Genomic DNA, 18,680 nt, shown 5'->3' with positions numbered 1-18,680 from the left:
AGAAGAAGTGAAAGTAATAGCCAGCCATGGCCTAGTTTGCTGGGTTTAATGGCTCATCGATTTAGTACATCCTCTTTACAAAATATAAATGTTATGATATGTTCTATGTATTGATATGTTCTATGTTACTGACCAATAATGGATCTCTGTACCATGGCTGACGTATATAGGACACCTGCAATCACTAAGGATCAAACATATAAGAAGACATTCCTGGTGTCAACATCATAAAAATAAAGTTGCAATGTTTTAGACTCAAACTGTAAATAGTGGCCTAAACTAAAATGGTGTATTAGGGTATATTAGAGTGGGCCATCGACACCTTCCTCATTGAATACTGGAATACCCTGCATGTTAGTATTGTTGATTGCCACCTACAAAGTGCACAATCTGACTATAGAATGACTGCAGTCCCTCTTGGTTAGAAATGATTTATGATTTCAAATTTGCAAATCATTGAACTACGCCTACTTCAGCAAGCATGTATTCCTTTATTTGTTAATCCACGACATAACGTATAAAAGGATGGACTGTCTCCAAAATTGTTTAACATTTACTCATTCCTTCTGCATATGAACGAAATAGTCACATAAATCCAAAGTTATCGTCAAGTGCTGATTCTAAATTTTTGGGTGGAAATGCCTTAATTCATCATAGGTTATGAATTTTTAACAGTGGACTGCTACTTACTTTCAATTTGATTGCTTTGCTTGTTTGGGCAGGTTGAGAGCTCCACAATGTAATTAAAGTGTTGGGTAATTCATTGGAAATAATGCTCAGTATAAGTACAGCAGATGACTAATGAATCTCATGAAATTATTTGTGAAAGAACTAGGTCCAGTTCTGCTCACTCCACTCTGGTCACAGATGAATGAACCCTGAGTGCCAATTCCATGCTGTATTCAACTTTACCTCCATTATTTCTCCTGCAACGGAAACCCCCAAAAATGTAGTTTACAGCATTCAGTACTCGTTATGTTAATCTGGACTGATGGCATACCACCACGGCACATTTATTCATTTATGATGCAGTATCCTCCTACACTTCTCCAGAATGCCTCCAAATCAGTTAGCCTTTCAACTGTAAGCCATTCTATATATTATACACTCTAACATTGGTATGTTTCATAAAACACTGCCCTGTTATTATACAGTAAACATGACTGAAAAGTTTCTAAGCTATATACCTTAAATGTACATTTTGATCAGTTCTCCGTCACTATCTTTCAATGTCCCAACAATACAAATGGCTTCTGTACCTGCAGTTAAAGGACTGCTTTAAGCAATGTATGCTCATTTTCTACACATTAAATTGTGTTATTTTACAATGAATGAGCTGTAACGAAAACACCCCTTCTTTTGTTCCTCCAGTACCAGGCAAGCAAATCTCTCACACCATCCCACATCATGTGCCTCCTTTCTATTCCACAAAGTCACATGCCTTCATGGCCACTCCAAACATTACCAACACTACTCACTCTTCTATGCCCCAACCCTGCTTTATTTGTTGTCTTAGGCCCTATCTCCCTTGATTAAACACAAAGCAAAGATGAATACAAAACACTGAATTCTTCCTTCTTAATTCTGTATAAGGAGCACCCGATAAATTGCAACAAGGTAGCTGGCATGACTTACCATTTGAACTCTCACCATCCCTCACTAAACTATCATCGCTGAGTGTTGTATCAGTCCAAACGCTGCTGAAGCTGTAGCTTTACATTCCAAATTCACTGGCCTTTACCACATGGCTCATAGCAGTGAAATGGGCTGAGGAGTTGGCCTTCTCCTGGTCAACACTTCCCCCTTTCTTCAAGATTCACTACAATCAGCACCACTTTCAGTGTGTATATTCTGTCTATCAACTGCACACCTGGAAACATTGTTTACTCGTGTTTCTAATGCACATCCACATGGCAGTCCACTCTCATTCTGATCATGTTGATTCAAAACTCTTGTTCACTGCTTACCCCTCTGTAACCATGCCATCAGATACATGTCTGTCTCCAGCCTTAACCCAAAACCCTGATCGCTAAACCTAAATATTCCCAAAACATTATGCCATTAGACCTACTTCACATTCATAAGAACCTCATAAATGTTTGAACTTTGCATCATTCGAAGAAGAGCTCAGCAGAATGTTGAGAACTAATTTTGATATACACTATTCCCCACCAGCAATGTATCCCCTACCTTGGATCGTATCCATCTATTTGAGCATTAAAAGCCAACAAGAGTGCAACCCTTTGAATATGGAGAAAAAAACTCAACCACAGGACACCTCCTCTCTACACACAATCAGAACACGCTCACATTTCTCTTCCCAAGTGGCAGCACTACTGCAATAGCCTAATTTCCTCACTACACATCAACACTCAACATATTAACCACTGCATCAAGAATCTTGTTTCCCCTCTCCTTCATACCCGTCTCTCATCCTTCCCCTTCATCTCTTCTATGATCTTGGACATTAGAAGTAACCTTAAAACATTACTTTCAAGCCCACATCCTTCCTTCTACAGCTTATGTAATCTTCCTAATTGCCACATCTAGCTATTTGATGTCCCTATTGTATAACCCGCTGGACTAATACACATACTGCCAACCTGTCCTGTGATCCATATGTCTCCTTCAGTTACCGAATCATCAAACTACTGAGACTGTCCTTCCACTCTTTTCTCCTATGTTGCTTGTCTTCTCTCTGTTATCATTCTTAGAACAGACATCTGTTCACCCTTCTTTAAATCTGTTTTAGTCTTATCCCCTTGCTAATTATCTTCTCGTCCCTAATTGTTTTTTTCTGAAATATTCATGAGTAACTTTTATTTACCACTTCTCTACCTTACTCGCTACCCATCCTGTTTTGATTCAGTCTGTTTTTTGTATACTGCACTCTACTGAAAGAATCTTCTTACCTATTCCCAACTTTATGATCCCTGCCCATCACTATTGCCTCACCTGTATTCTTTTCCTTCTCAATCCTTTCACCACATTTGCTTTGTTGTCCCCCCTGCCATATTTTCCACACCATCCAATCTTCATATCAAAGTGTTGGCATTAGCTGTTTTTCATCTTATGTCTTTGACTGCTCTTTCTCAGTTTCTTGTTGCTTCTCACTCTCCATCCACCACTTCTGCTATTAACCCACAGGGCTTAGTTCTGGACCCTTTCCCTTTCTCCCTCTGTATCACTTTCCTCAGCGAAATCAGTTCCCTTGGCGCTTATTATCTCAATAGTCTTAACTATACAACTCCCTACCTACAAATGCAATCTGTTTTCTAGCTGCCTCAAAGCGATCTCTCTCTGAATGACCATCAGATAATTTGTACTGAACTCAAGCAAAGTGGAAATTCTGCCACATAGCACCTCCTGCCTCTACCCTATCCACTTCCAGTGTACTCCACCTGTCAAGCCTTAACCCAAAAATCTCAAACTACTTTTCAGCATCACTATGATATGTGTGTATACAAAATAGATGCCTGTAAATGGGAGCATTCATAGTCACAGTGACCAGATTTAAATTAGTGAAGCTTCAGAAAAGCTTTCCGTACATAACCTTCCACACACTCAAGGTATTTATATTCCTCACTTGTGTTTAACAATTTAACTATTGTAATAGCCATTTTATGAGTCTCCCCGCTATACTTTTTAAATGTTTCCACAAGGACCCTTTACAGTCTCCCCACGCATATGCCTACCATGACGACATCACCAAAATAGTGGCTGTCGGCAAAGGTTAGAGTTCTCTCTAAGTAACTGATTCTTATGTTGGTAGCCATAAATAGCTTCCATAGGAATTCTATCTCATTCCTGACCAAATATGTAGCTACTCGCAACTTTTGCTTAGCCAGCCTTAATCTCCTGCTCACTCTCAGACTTCCATATGCAGCATCCAGATTTCATTCTTACGGTTAATTGGGACCCATTCCACTTGAATTATCTGCTGTCTTCAATGTGTTGTCTCTCTTCTTACTGCTAGCATCCTAAATAACAACCACCCGCTATCTTACCTACTCACTAAATCTGGCATAGTAAATATTTATTTATGAAACATTTGTTCTTACTCTCTGGTCTCTGTTAAACAACCACCACATACCTATTGTTCCGATCCTAACGTACGCATCAGGTAACTTTGTTTTGTACAGCACATCCTGCTTTTCAAATGAATAAATATATTATCACCTCCTATTATTATTTTTTATGTACTTCTTTTTTGTCCCTCATCTTTTAATTATTGCCTACCTTTTGTGTTTTCTCTGTTTGTTACCACAATCTCCAATGTCTTTTTCCAGTATTATTTAAGTGGTATTTGAGTAGTACAAAGATTACAAGATTTTAACTATATAGAAATGCTTTCTTTATATTTAAAACGTTCATACATTGTAATAATCATACTATAACTAGGGTTTTTGCTTTCTAGTTTTTACTTACTTTATACACAACTACAAATGGGTGTTCATGTTTCCTAGTCCATATTTATTTTTAAAATGGAAAGATATATAAATTAGTTGACGAGGTAAAACAATTTAATTTAAATTACTGAAGAACAACAACACCGGTACTGCTAAATTGATGTGTGCAGGTGAATTCATTATGTATGGCAAGTTAGTGCACTGAAAACGTACTATCGGAGTATGAGTTTGCATTTATCAGTTAAATAAATATTTAACTCTACTAGCTCCAATTTGATTTTTTCAAGGACCAAGAAATAGAAATAAATGAGATGCAAAAAAAAAGCATAAACACAGCCCAAAATATCATGTACATAAATACTTAAATCCAGGGCTCCTATATAAAATTCAATCAACTGCATTTAACACAGACAGTTACATCAAAGATTGTATGCTTAAAAACAGGTAATACACCTAATATACTGCTTATGTATATTGCTTGTTCACACCACCTTTGAATGCATGTAATTTCGTTGTGGGAAGCACATTTGACAAACCACATTTTATCTGCGATGATACCAATGCATGTCACGTATCTCATACTTTTGGGATTTGGAGCTTCAAGGCAGGTTTTTAGACTTGCCTTACATGTATAGAAAATACATTGCAAATGGTTTTTGTCTCCTGCCATACAATAAACATGTATGTCATCTTGAACCTCTACCTTTAAATATGTATGCCTCTGTTAAATTGCCTATAGATTCTTAGTGCATGCTAAGTTATAATGTATCATATAATTTATTACTGTGGAGAACAGGGGCAGTCTAGCAGTCATTTCCGTGTACCTTAAGGATTGCACTACACTCATGTAGGAGAGTATGCATCTTAGATAAAAGTCAAATGATATATCAGTAGACGAGCATCCCAAAGGCTTATCGAAAAAGGTTAATATTCAGGGATTTCTTGACCTTGAGGAGATGTCTTCAGAGTGGAGGGAAAAAGGAAGCAATTGTCAGATCGTGTTGTGTGAAAGGTAAGATCAGAGAAGTCACAGGGGGGGTAGGGATAAGAGGGGTATTATCTCCTGAGCCCTCTGTTTTCAGAGACTGCATTCCTGCTGCAAAATGTATTTATAGTATTTACCTTAAAGCAAGTCCGCCCTCCAGAAGTGATGAGCGGCTTAGCTCTGGATCCTGCCATTTAGCAATGGTTGTAGTAGGGAGGCCAGCATAAATTCTGTGGCTGAGCACCACTGCAAGGACAATCCTGTGAGTTAGAAGCAGGTTATGTTGTAAGACCCGAAAGGCGAAACAATTGTTATGAACGTAATTGTTCACTTATTGGATTTATGTTAAATTTTTGTTCAGAACAACACCCAGCTCATGGACAGAGCGAGAGATGGTGGGATCCCACAGAAGGAGGCCAGTCAAACAGGAATTAATTTGCACTGCCTGGATAAAAAAAGTTGTATCTCTGACTAGGAGTATTTGAGGCGTAGCTAGCTTAGGTGTATCTAGTTTTTGGCGGGTCTTAACATTTTTCTTGTCTTTTGGATGAATGCTTGGATCATTAGAAACTCTGGTATGAATTTGGGTATTGTTAGGAAATGCTGTGTTAAGTACATGAGCATGCTTATAAATGAAAGAATAGGGTGAGTAATTTCCCTTTTTCTTGTCTATAGGGAACCCTGGACCGTCTGTCTTTCCTGACGAAAAGGTGGTTCCTGTCGGCTCCAACATGACATTTTGTTGCATACTTGGTGAAGGAGAGAAAGTGACATCCCTGGTATATGGAATTAAAAAATATCCAATTATTCCCCTCAGCAGTCACAGCAGTGCAATTAAAGTCTCCGACATGAATGTTTCAGATTCTAGTGGGACAAATATCGTCTGTAATATGGAATATGGAGCTGTTGTTTTTGTTGGATGTGAGTATCATCAAATCTACTAAACCATTGTTTATACTGTTAATCATTAAATTACTTTCTCTTTTCACATCCCGTCTAAAGCAATATCAAGTACAGCTGGTGTTGGAAATTGGGTTACTGGTTGACTGGGTGAAGCCCTACTCAAGCACGAACGACAATATTTCAGGGTGAAACACAAGTAGACCCTAAATTAACCTGTGTTTAACCCTCTGGTAGCTTGGCACAAAGCAGTCAGGCTTAACTTAAATGCAGTGTGTAAAGTATAGAGTAATAGAGTGAAAATACAACACAAGGAATATCCCACACCAATTTAGAAAAATAGATTAAAATATAATAAATAATTTGAGACCATAAAGACAAAAATCCAATCCGTAGAACTGGAGATATGCAATTTTTCAGTTTTAGGTAAAAATAGTGCTTAGAAGCACAAAGCGCCAACTGTCGTTATCTGGTTATGCCAGACTGGGACAAAGTCACATGTTAATGATGACCACGATGGAGCGTGGGCCTAATACAGAGGTCTAGTTAAGCCTGCTGAACAAGATTACCTTAAATCCTGGTTGCGGAGCATTGCGATATCCCGCTGTGATACTGCGATGCGAGGTCCTGCGTCATTGTAGAGTATGCCATCAACAAGGGGCTTGTGATGCGAAGTCCTGCATCGAAGATTCGTCGCAAACTGGTGGATCCAAAGAGATTTTTGGCTACGATACAAGGGTCTTTGTTGGGGATGAGTCTCGTAGCGGTGATTCTGAGGCTGAGCTGCGAGGAGATGGGTCGTGCTGCATTGGTTCTGCCCACAGGACCACAACTAGGATGGCAGAGCACCTTTAGGGCCGCTTCTACGGGTCAAGAACTGGGGTGGCACCACTTGGAGGAGCAGGTCTCACAGCACACAGCCCAGGTGCTGGGTTCAAGGTTGTTGGATCGTTTTCTTTCCCTGAGGCTTTGGTCAGGAGGACAGCCAACTAGCCCTTTGAGTCACTCTGGTGGTCCTAGGTTCAAGATGCAAGTCCAGTCCTTTCACTCAGGCTAAAGAGTAGCAGTCCTTCTTGCAGAGCAGCACAGCACAACACAGATCCTTCTGAGTCTTCCACAGGTCCAGAGGTGTACTTAAGAGTTACGTCTGAGAGTCCATTATACCTGATGCCCACTTTGAAGTATCAAAAGGTTCTGGAGGTTTCCAACCCCAGAAATGTTTGGAATTTCCTGCCTCCCTGTCCTGGCCCCACTTGTCTGGGGTCACAATAGACTAGTTTCAAAGCCTATGTGAGTGTGCTCAGGCAGAGCCTTTGTGATGTGCAAGTATAGTAGGTGACATCTTCTCTGCCTCATCAAGTCAGAGATGGCCCATCCTGCCAACCCCTTTGCTTCTTTGTCTCACCATCTGGGAAAGTTTAAATGTAAATATGAACTGTTTGATTAAGTAAAATCTTGACAGTAAAAATATGCATCTCACATGCCCCCATCTCCTCACTCAATAACCTCTAAAAAACGTCTTTACACAATCTTAAAACAATTATTTACACATTTCCTTTATGAGACAAATTCAACTTATTTAGACCTTATCAAAGAATTTCCCTTGCACTAATTATTCTTCAATACAAATTGCACAATTCTCCTAATTGCACACAGCCCAATGTAATAGAGTGCTCTATTAAAACCTTAAATAGAATTTGTCAACGTGAATCTAAAGTGGCAGATAAAAAATTATGATAGAGATTGCATGCTTCCCATTATTGCACACAAGCCCACCTACTGAGATCCTTCCCTAGTTATCCTTCAATAGAAATTGCAACATTCTGAATATTGCACACAGCCCCTATAAGTCAAAATTGTCCTTCAATGAAAAAGTTGCACCATTCCCCTTATTGCAGACAGCCCACCGTAGTAAGGGATTCTGCTAAAATTGCTTACAATATCCAAAATCCCTGAATTGTCTTTTGATAAAATTGCACATTTCCCATTCTTACACCCAACCCATCCTGCTAAAGTGTGTATCAGATAAAAGAATGGCAGTTCTACATAATTCACCAGCAAAATCCTTATACACTAGAAGTTATAGACAATATCAGAATTTCGGGCAGCATGTTTTCTTCCTTGTGATTGTCTGTCTGTAATAACTGCCTGTTGCTGTAGGTCTGCCACTGATTTCATTTGTTGTACAAAGCGCCCTGACAGCTGCCACAATTCGTCTCCTATGCAGCAAAAGATTACGTCACTACAAGATCAAATGTTCAGCGCGTGAACTATTGGTCATAGCCAACACTGCCTCACGATCTAAAGGCACTTGCAGATGCAAATCACATGCAGCAACGACTTCTCCTTTTTCCTGGATAGTCTACATTGCTTACTCATAGCTCCATGTTGGCGTCCATACCAGTAGCAACTTAGAGGTATCAAACCACATCCAAGCCTCATGAGTTTATTTTTTGGCTTGTTCAGAAGAAGCAGGCTCAGGTAATCTTGGAGGGAGCCAAGGGTATAAAGGCCAGAAGCCCAATTTCTGTACAACTTACTCTTTACGTCCGTTGGGCCACGTATAGTGCTTCTGCGTTCTTCGTTAATTATTTTTCTATAGCTTTTATTTCGAGATTTGTGTTGACAAGGTTTTTACGAATTCAGCATTTGGATGGACTTTTTTAAGAAAGATAGACATTCACAGTTTGGCTCCTATATTTTCCTCTATAGCAGTTGTTTCAATATACTGGCATTCTCTATATTTAATTTCAAGCAAAACAATATCCTTTTTGCATGCAACACCAGGTTTTGCCTGGAGAGGTTGTATTCTAGCCTAATTTGTGCAATCTGGAAGAGCAAACAATTATCTATATTGTGTGCATTGCTGTTTGTCCAAGAATTAAAATAATTTATCTTTAACCATGATGGCTCAATAAGATAGCGCAGGCATGACTTTGCAGCCCACAAATGTTAGAAGGGCTTGCATGTTTGAGTTGGCCAAGTTATTATTTAAATGTCCAATTTGCACAGAGTAAATACGTAGCCAATGCCTTTAAATCTTATTCTTGTGCCCCTTTATCGCTCCTTTCATCTACGGGAACACCCAGTAATTTAAAGTTTTTCACTGTCACCAGGAGTGAGCCCTCAACATACCAAGGTTTTTTTTTTTATCAGTTTCATGCCAATTATCACTATTTTGTTTTTAATTAAATTGATCCTGATAGAATTGTCTTTACAGTAGCGAGCAAGTGCTTTGATAGATCTCTGGAAGCCTATTTCCGTACGATCTAGGATGACCATATCGTCTGCATATTGGAGTGTTTGAATATTCTGACTCACCAAGCGTGGCAGGCATGATCTACGGTTGGCCAGGTTGCTTTGCACATCTGCCATGTAGAGGGGAAATAGCATGGGTGCAAGGATGCATCCTTGTTTAAGACCTTTATCTGTAAAGTTTTACTCTGAAGTGGACCAATTCGTTTTCAGTTTGATTCTTACCCATGTCTCACTGTCAAGCGATTCAATTGCTTTCAGTAGCCAGGGGGCAATTCCCCAGCTATTTATCTTTTACCGAAGCCTGTTTCTTGGGACGTCATCGAAAGCGTTCGTGAAATCAATAAATGCTGGGTAGAGTGGCAAAGATTTTGGGTGAACATCATCCTCAATTAAAAAAGACTGGGTAAGCAGATTATCCTCATTGTGACAGTTTCTTTGGAAACCAGATTGAAACTTTGGGATCAGTTGTTTTTCAGTAGCCCCAGCTTCTACGTCCTCATTAAGTCATTGGGCATAGCATTTTCCCTCTATGTCCAATAATGCTATGATATGGTAATTACTCGGTCATTGCCGGCTCCTCTTCTTACGGATTGGTACCAAAATAGATCCACTCCAGCTATCGGGAACCAAGCTTGTACAATAGCAGTCAGTATAAACACTTGTTAATATTGGTCTCCACAGGGAGTTGTCTGATTTAAGAAGAGCTGCAGACACTCCCTTTGGACCCTGGGCGTCAGTCCCTCTTAGCTTACTTATCGCCTTACAGGCATTTCTATTGTTGGGCAACTGGCTGCTCACTTTCGGATTTGCTTAATCTCTTACAGGGTTCCTCCATTTCCAATGTCAATTGTGAATTCTCACAGCCTACGTAATGCAGAAATTTTGGAGCACTCATTGATATAACTGTTAATTGGTTATTTTTCTCCCTCCACTCTAAGGGTTTATCTGACAATACTTTCTCTCCCCCACGTGTGGGTGGTGTGGGCCATGTTGTCAAGGGCCGGGGGTCCAGTTTATATAACTGTTGAATGTATTCTGTCCACTGTTTTTGCGAGAAGCTCCAATTTATTTGCTTTTTTACCTCGGTGAGTTTATTAATGAGGCCTTTAATCTTTTAATTTAATGGCTGCTGGAGTCTAGCCCAGTTTTGTTCATCGTTTTTGTTTTCATAGCTCATCTTTGCTTTCTGTAAGATTGCCTCAAAACTTTGATCTTATCTTTCAACTCCTCATCTGAAACCCTTTACTAACAACAATTTCACAGGGTTTTATTCAGTTCTCTCCTTAATTTCCTGGCTTCCAACCCCAAGTGTAAGCCAAATCTGGCCTGTTGGCATTTTCTCGACTGTGGTGACTCTTGCAAACGTACTTGTAAGAACATTATCATACTTTTCCACCCTTGGGTTGATTTTTTCCTATGAATTAATCTATTTAAGAGGCTTTTTGCAGTCCTTTTACTCTACCAGACAATTCGATTAAGGGCGGCCATATCACTTTGATACCATGTTATGTGCATAGCATTGGTGAGGAAATCCTTGGGATTCCCTTTTTGTCAGTAGCTGCATGTGCACTCAAAGAAGGTAATCCATTGGGATTTAGAGTGCAGTGCAGGGGAGATGGCAGTTTATCCCCATCTTCCTCGAGTTCATAGAAACCTCAAAGACATAATGAGCCCTGGGAGGGGGAACATTTGGACTATCATCAGTTTTGCGCCTGGCATGGTGCATCACCTCTGTCCTAACCCACCAAGTCGTGTTAATTTTAGTTGCCACCTGATTCTTATATCACAGGAGTTTGGTGGGCCAGTGGCAGAGATGAGGATATCAGCATCTGACCTGTGCCATCCTTGCCCCCCATCTTATGTGAGTGTGTGGTCTTGGTATTTTTGTGGCCGTTAAAAGCTCTATACTTTAATGTCTTATTTCACATCTTTGTCAAGAAATGCCTTTGTATTTACAGTTGCCAGCATATTTAGTTCATATTAGCATAAGCACATCATCCGTACCAGCAAAACAAATAATCTTTCTCTTGAAGTACAGATTAGCCAAAAAAACTGTAAACATTAGCACTGTGATCTTAAATCCATTTTAATTTGTGTGCATTTCAAGAAAAACTGTCCGTAGATATTGGATATTGTTAGAAATGCGTCCTTTCTGCAGTTACACCAGATTTTTGCCTTCTGTTGCTAAACCCATTATTTATTTACTTGTAAGCCCCTAATATATGGTACTGTATGTATCCAGGGCCTGTTTATTGAATACTACTACTGGGCTTCAGCACTTGTTCCCCACTAAAATTGCACTGAGGCATGTCTCAGGCCTGCCACCGGCAGCTTAGATCTATAGTTTAAACTGCCATTTCAACCTAGCAAATTAAACCTGTTGCCAGGCGTATATCTTCCTTTTTAATACTTCTAAATAACCCCAAAGGTAGCACAGAAAGGGCCCGTAGGGCAGGGTGTATGGTATGTAAAAAGTAGGACATGTATATTTAATGTTTTACATGTCCTGACCATGAAAAACCCCAACTTTTTTTCACTTTGGCAGGGCTTGTCTTTCCCATAGACTAACACTGTTTTACACGGTCACATTAAATAAATGCTACATTCGGCTTGGGAGAAGCTAGAATCATGTTTAAAGACCCTTTTTTACAATAATTTAAAATTCAACTTAATAGTCAAGTCGGATTTTAACCTATGATTTTGGGAAATATAATTTTAGAAAGTTATCATTTTTCTGCCTAAAAAGGCTTTCTTGCCAGTGCCCATATGTCATCTGCCTCCTGCTGGCTCTCCCGTGGTGAGATGTGCATTGCTCCCTGTCAGTGGACAAATGACTCTCGGTATTGGGTGGGGGACTCCTCCGATGACAGGATGGTCTGTGCTCAGCCCCTCCCTGAGCTTCAAAGGCAGCACACCTTGTCCCTGACAGATCAAGCTTACACCTAGACCTGACTCCCCTTTGTTTTGCTAGTCTCGTTGGCACAAAACCCAGTGGGGGTAGCAGAATTAACCAGAACTGGTTTAGTGGGTGTACAAAGACTTGGCCTTTCCCCACGGGCTGGCACTGGGCACTGAGGTGAACCCCACAGTCTTCTCCTAAGAACACTCCTGGACATATGAAAAATCAGAAGGACTGATCTGCTGTGTGAAGAACCTGAAGGAAGATTGAATATGCTTGCCTTGAAACTAGGGCTCCAGAAGGGACTCCAAGGGTTAGTTGGCTGACCTCCTGTTTGAGCTACAAGAGCACAACAATCTTACAAAGGCCTCTCTCGATGCAACAGTTGACCAATCCCAACTGGACCTGCCCTGGACCCTGCTGCTGGGCTCTGTTGGAGTGTGTCCTAACCTTCAAGTGGTGCCCCCAGGTAATGGACTCTTGGCTTCTGTTAGAGTGTACTCCTCTTGTCCACAATGCAAAAGCCGAGACATAACTTTTTGCAAACTCTCTTTTTGGAGAACCAGCAGAGATCAGGATCGCAGTTAACCCTACATCCGTCAATTCGCTGGTCGGCCTCGGCTTGCTAGTTTGCTCCGCTGAAGATCTCACTTCCAGATATTTTTTACGTCTGAATGTAAGGAACTTCACCAAGACTTATGCCAAGCCAATTGACATCGAGGGCTTTCTTGGCACAGACTTCAGAATTCGCCTGTTGAGAACTTTCCCACATTCATCAATAACCTGTCCAGCCCTGTTTAAACTTTCAGAATATATATCTCAATGTTTGCTTAATGGATCGTTGTCATTTTGGTGTCATATTATTTATTAAAATTACCTGTATTGCTTATCTGGTTTGAACTTTTTGTGTTCTGTTTTCACTTTATTACTCTTTAAGTACTGCATCAACTTTTATGACGCCAAGAAGGGTGAGGGGGGGACCCACTAATTGTAACACTTTAAATTGTGCGATTGATGAATTAAAAGAGGAGGGGCGCGGGCTTATGAATTGTATTTTAGTGGGTTATTTCAATTGCTATTTGTGTCCATCTTTTGGAAAGAACCAGGGGAAAGTACAGCCATGTCCAATTTCGGAGGAGCTCCATATGGAACACACACGGGATGGAAAGGCTCTAAACAACCTGTTAATGACACAGAGTATGGTGATTACCATAGATCTTTGGCCCCCCTGTTCCCATTTCCAACTTGACCCCGTCCTATAAAGGTAGGGGAGCGGTAACCATTATAGATTTTATATTTGTAACAGCATCATTGGGGATGGCCCCTGGATCATTCAACATGGAGGACAGTGCCTTCAGTGACCACAATCCACTGACACTGGTACTGACAGGACTGGGTTATCCCACGCCAGGTCCTGGTCAGCCGCAGATATCCCTAACTCCCACTGATCAGGGTAGGCGCCTTAGATGGGCATGCATAGACGCAAAGGCTTTTAATCGTACCCTTTTCTCCTCATGCCAGATTGAGATAGGTGCTTTCCTGAACCCAAGCACCCCAAGCGAGGATATTTTAAGCTCATTTTCCTCCATTGCCCAGAGATTTGCAGGCCTTTTAACTACACAGGTAGGAGGGCGGGCTCAGGCTGTCCCCTCAGGGTTTGACCACAAGTGCCCGCAGGCTTTAAGGAGGTTAAAAGCAGCCTTGAAACAGGTGCCACGGGTGAAAGCTAGGGTTTCCTCGTGCCGTCGCTTGTATAAAGAAGCGACGAGAGCGCAGGCGTCATCTGCAAAAGCAGGCATGGGAGGACCTAGCCAAAGCTAGCAAACTGAGGGATTCTTCCTTATTTTGGAAAATTATTAATAGTCATTGTTTCGCAGAGGCATCTACCCTGTCAGTATGTCACCATATCACAGCCAAACAATGGGTGTCCCATTACGCAAGAGTGTACGGTGAAGACTTCATTAGAGAGCGCAAAGTTGACATCCCCCTTTTGCGTGGTGACTCCCCCGATTAGTTTCACTCTGGCAGAGGTATCCCTTAGTATTCAGCTTTTGGCCCCAAATGAGGCCCTTGGCCCCGATGGTATCCCGCCAGATCTCTTTTGCGGCAACCTAGAGGTCTGGGCCCCCCTACTAACCCAAGTCCTAAATGCAGCAGCCTTGATAAAGACTTTGCCCTCCTGGTCCACCGCCACGATAGTGCCCATTTTTAAGAAGGGGTATAAGGACAAGCCACAATCCTATTGCTCAATTTCCCTTATTGACGTTGCAGTCAAGGTTTTGGGCCGGGTTCTTCTTTCTAGATTGTCTACGTGGGCCATAGATAATTAGATCCTATCGGAAGTCCAATATGGCTTTCAGGAAGGTCTATCAACCACAGACCAATGTCTTAACCTGTACCTTCTAATTTCAAAGTATACTGTGGCCCAACCGGGTGCCATGTATTTGGTCTTTATGGACCTTACGTCCGCATTCGACCGGGTTAACCGGTCCAAGCTATGGGACATTCTAACCTCATTGGAAGTGCCCTCACCGAACATTTTAAATGTACACGGGGGGTGCATCAAGGGTGCATCTTAGCCCCTTTTTTATTCTCAGTTTATATTAATGGCCTCGAGGCGGCTCTCCCGGGCCTTCAGTCAGACTCCCCTTGAGCAGGCACGAGAGTTTTGCCATGCTTACTCTACGCGGACGAAGCAGTGCTCATGGCCTGTACGGTCCGGGGCCTGCAGGCCCTAATAGACGGTTTTGTGGTATTCATGGATGGGCTGGATCTGTCAGTGAACTTTACCAAGTTGTATGTAATGGCGGTGGGCCCACGGGGGATCTGGTCAAAAAGCTTTAAAGCCGGGCACCATACTCTTGCTAGGGTACCGACCTTCCCCTATTTGGGTGTGTTATTCGATGATAAGTGTAACTGGGAAGCCCTCTTAGAAGGGAAGCTGAATGAGCTAAATAAATCTTTGGGAGCTATTACTAGTTTTAGCGAATAGATTAGGCTCAGGGGCCCGGAGGTGATCCTTAAACTTTAGAAATCCAAGGGCATCTCAAGAGTAATATATGGGAGTGAAATTTGGGGGTACGTGCCCACACATAGGCTACAGGTGGCGGAAAATAAATTTCTGCGATGGATTTTACGAGTTTGGACTGTACATGAAGAGCTAAGGGTGGGCTTTCTGGCAGACTAAGTGGCAACCAAACCCCTAGTGTGCTGGATAAAGATTTGGACCTCCGAGCACAAGCACTTAAATCGTATGATTGTATCGGACTGCTTGAAATTGGAGCATGGTAATAAAATACCTTGGATACATCATATAAAGGAGTCCTCTCAGACGATAGGTAGACCAGATATTTTCTTTGCACATGACACTTTAAATAAGGGGGACATTAACATTATAAAAGATTTACACCACAAATTTTTTAATTCGAACCGTGAAAGTCTGGAGCTCAGCAAACCTTCAGTCAGGGCATACGTAATGTTAAAATCAGTATTGGGTATGGAACCGTACCTCCTGGCCTTAACTAGTGCTCATGACAGATTTCTGATCACGCGTTTTAGATTTAATCAGCTCCACCACATTTTAGCATCACCGGTGGGATTTTTCCTATTCTGTAAATATTTTTAATTCCCCAAAAAACGTTTTCTCCGGCCCCTGCTCAAATGTTTGAAGTTCAGGCATGCTAAAGTGGCCCTTTGCATTTACAGCTGCTACCTAACCCTTTGACTTTATGTGCAGTGTTACGCTTCTTGTGGGCCGCTTATAATTCTAGATTATCTAGAGTTTATTGATTATGTGATGTGCGTTTTACTTATGTGCACTGTTTTCTTTTAGACGAATTGTGTGCTTATTTATTATGATGTATTTTATCTTATATGGTTGCTTTGCATCCGAATAAAGAAATGTATATATATATATATATATATATACTGCATAAATACTTTCCACACTGCCTCTAAGTTAAGCCCTACTGCTTTGTGCCAAGCTACCGGAGGGTAAGTGTACGTTTATTTAGTGACTTTTGTGGTTCACTCTGGCAAGGATTGTGGCTATTACTTGAGGTAAGTTCACACCCACCGCTTCGACTAATACCCCAGTTGCTTACAAATATAAATTCATTACATATTGAGATCTGGTAAAAGAGTAATGTACTATGTGTTCTAGCACTTCTCGAACCATAAATGTACATATTGCTATGCTATTGTTAAAAGCACCTTTGCCAGTTAAGTTACAGTTTGTCATTTAGTGATGTTGATACTCTTCTTAGTATCTGACTATTTGTCAAACCTCTTGTCTGCACAAGTCTGCCACAGCATGGGCTGATTTGAAAGTCAAGCATGTGTCATTATGTAAGCAGAACATGCATTCGCAGGTTCTGGCAGACTGTTTAGCACTCCAAAACCATAGCATTGGTCCAAACAAAAGGGTGAAACAGGTTTCCTTTAATAAGAGCGGAAAACCCCAGCCTTTAATATCTAAGTTTTGATAGCTTTAAAAAAAAATGCAAGTTTAGCTTCCAGCTTCTCTGTAGCAGAAGCATAGAACCTACGTATTTGTGACTATAATATTTACATCTCATTTGCCATTAGAATCTGTGGTACTGGAATTACAGCTTTCTCTACCGAAGGACCCTCATGAAAGAGGTGACAATCTGAAACAAGGCAAGGAAGAAGAAGCGCCTTAATAGAGGCCGTACTTCTGTTATAGGAGGGAATACCATTAAATTCTTCTTCAGAAATGGGTGGTGACAATCCAGTTTATGAAAAGAGTCAAACATTTGGCTTTAGTATCCTATCAGCTGGCAATGACGGACACAGCTACTGGAATGCCAGAGTTTACACATAATTGTCTTAAGTCAACTTCCTTGAAACAAACCGGTGAATTCCCCTTCCATTCAATACCATACCTGGTCTGCTCTAAACAGTGTGGGCTAGTGTCCAAACTACTGGCTTCTCATCCATGGGTCCTGTGTCTACTCGCAGATTATTCACTGAACCAAACAATGTAATATTCAGTAAATTAGTTCAGCTTCATGTGCCTCAATTGCCTTATTTTCCAAAGTAAATAGTACTTGGAAAGAATGTCACCAAACATTCTGTTAACTACACTAACAAGATCAGCCTGGAAGTATGTAGAAGTAATTTAGCACTATTCCTCCATGCTAGCCTCCTCATTCACTCATCTGTTTTGGACAAACAACTTAGTTTTGTTTGTCACTTAGGATTTAAAGTTTTAATGTTCACTGAAACTGTAACCTGCATTTATGCTAAACAGCTGGGAGGGTGTACTTAGTCCATGGAATAATATAAACATTGTCCATATGCACTTTTGTAACTACACGAGTATTTTGCAGTCGCTTGGCATGTGGCATTATCATTCACAGATTGTTCTTCACAATCAGTTCTCTTAAGATCCAGCTTCAGTTACTTCTTGCCATTTGCAAAACTTCCTTCTGTAGTAATCTATAGGGAATAGCTACCTGCATTCTTCTAAGCACAAAGCTTAGTAAGTCTGGTTCCTTAGTTAGTCTGGTTCCTTCTAAGCATTGGGCTGAGAATTGAAAACCAGGTGGTCAAGGGAAGCTGAGAAAAACAAAACATTATGTGAAATGGTTGACTTAATCTTGGTTGCTTGTAATTACTCTGAGGTGCAGGTATCATTTAGGGTTACGGTTTCCCCAAATACCAAATTTGCTTGCACCCAGTGTTGCATGCCCCACTACCTCTGCTTGGTACACAAAAGCAAACTCTCTGGCCTATCACATCTTTTGTGCTGCTTTGACTCCTGAATAGCACTGGACAAACAGCAAGAGCTTCTCCACCCTACCTCTTCTGCCCACTGCGAACAGAGCATATATTTCAAAAGAGAAGCAGCAGACGTGCAAGAAAGGCTTTGTCCAATCCGCTGCTGTCAGCCATATGAGCTTGCTTACATAATGTAGCAGAAGCTGAAGCCTAAACCACCAAATCTTCCAAGCACAAGCTTACAGCAGTTACTGCACAACACAGAATCTCGTGTTGTTTGGATGGATAAGGTGCAATAGAAGCTAACTTCAGCAGGCATACCGCAGTGATCTTAGAACTTAAAATATATTTCTCCCAATAGCTTTAATAATAACTGCATACTTTTTGGAGACTTCCATCAGTATTTGCTGGTTCCTAGTTGTCGACATTTTTATCCTGTCACTAAATGTGCCTTAAATCCGTTATAGTGTGTCTTGGGGATTAGATT

At 41.0% G+C, this 18,680-nt stretch overlaps 1 protein-coding gene across 4 annotated transcripts in view; it reads left to right on the top strand.

Annotated features, from left to right (window-relative positions):
* The window catches only part of LIFR (LIF receptor subunit alpha), a 636,999-nt gene that overhangs the window by 407,163 nt on the left and 211,156 nt on the right, over nt 1–18,680 (top strand). For all 4 annotated transcript variants that reach the window (XM_085631117.1, XM_085631122.1, XM_085631121.1 and 1 more), the window contains exon 8: nt 6,070–6,315. In XM_085631117.1, the coding sequence (XP_085487243.1) occupies nt 6,070–6,315 (246 nt within the window). The remainder of the gene's footprint in view (nt 1–6,069; nt 6,316–18,680) is intronic.

The sequence above is a fragment of the Triturus cristatus genome, chromosome 2_1 (assembly GCF_964204655.1).
Source record: "Triturus cristatus chromosome 2_1, aTriCri1.1, whole genome shotgun sequence".
In the NCBI taxonomy this organism is placed as follows: domain Eukaryota; kingdom Metazoa; phylum Chordata; class Amphibia; order Caudata; family Salamandridae; genus Triturus; species Triturus cristatus.
This window is presented reverse-complemented; position numbering and strand designations above follow the sequence as displayed.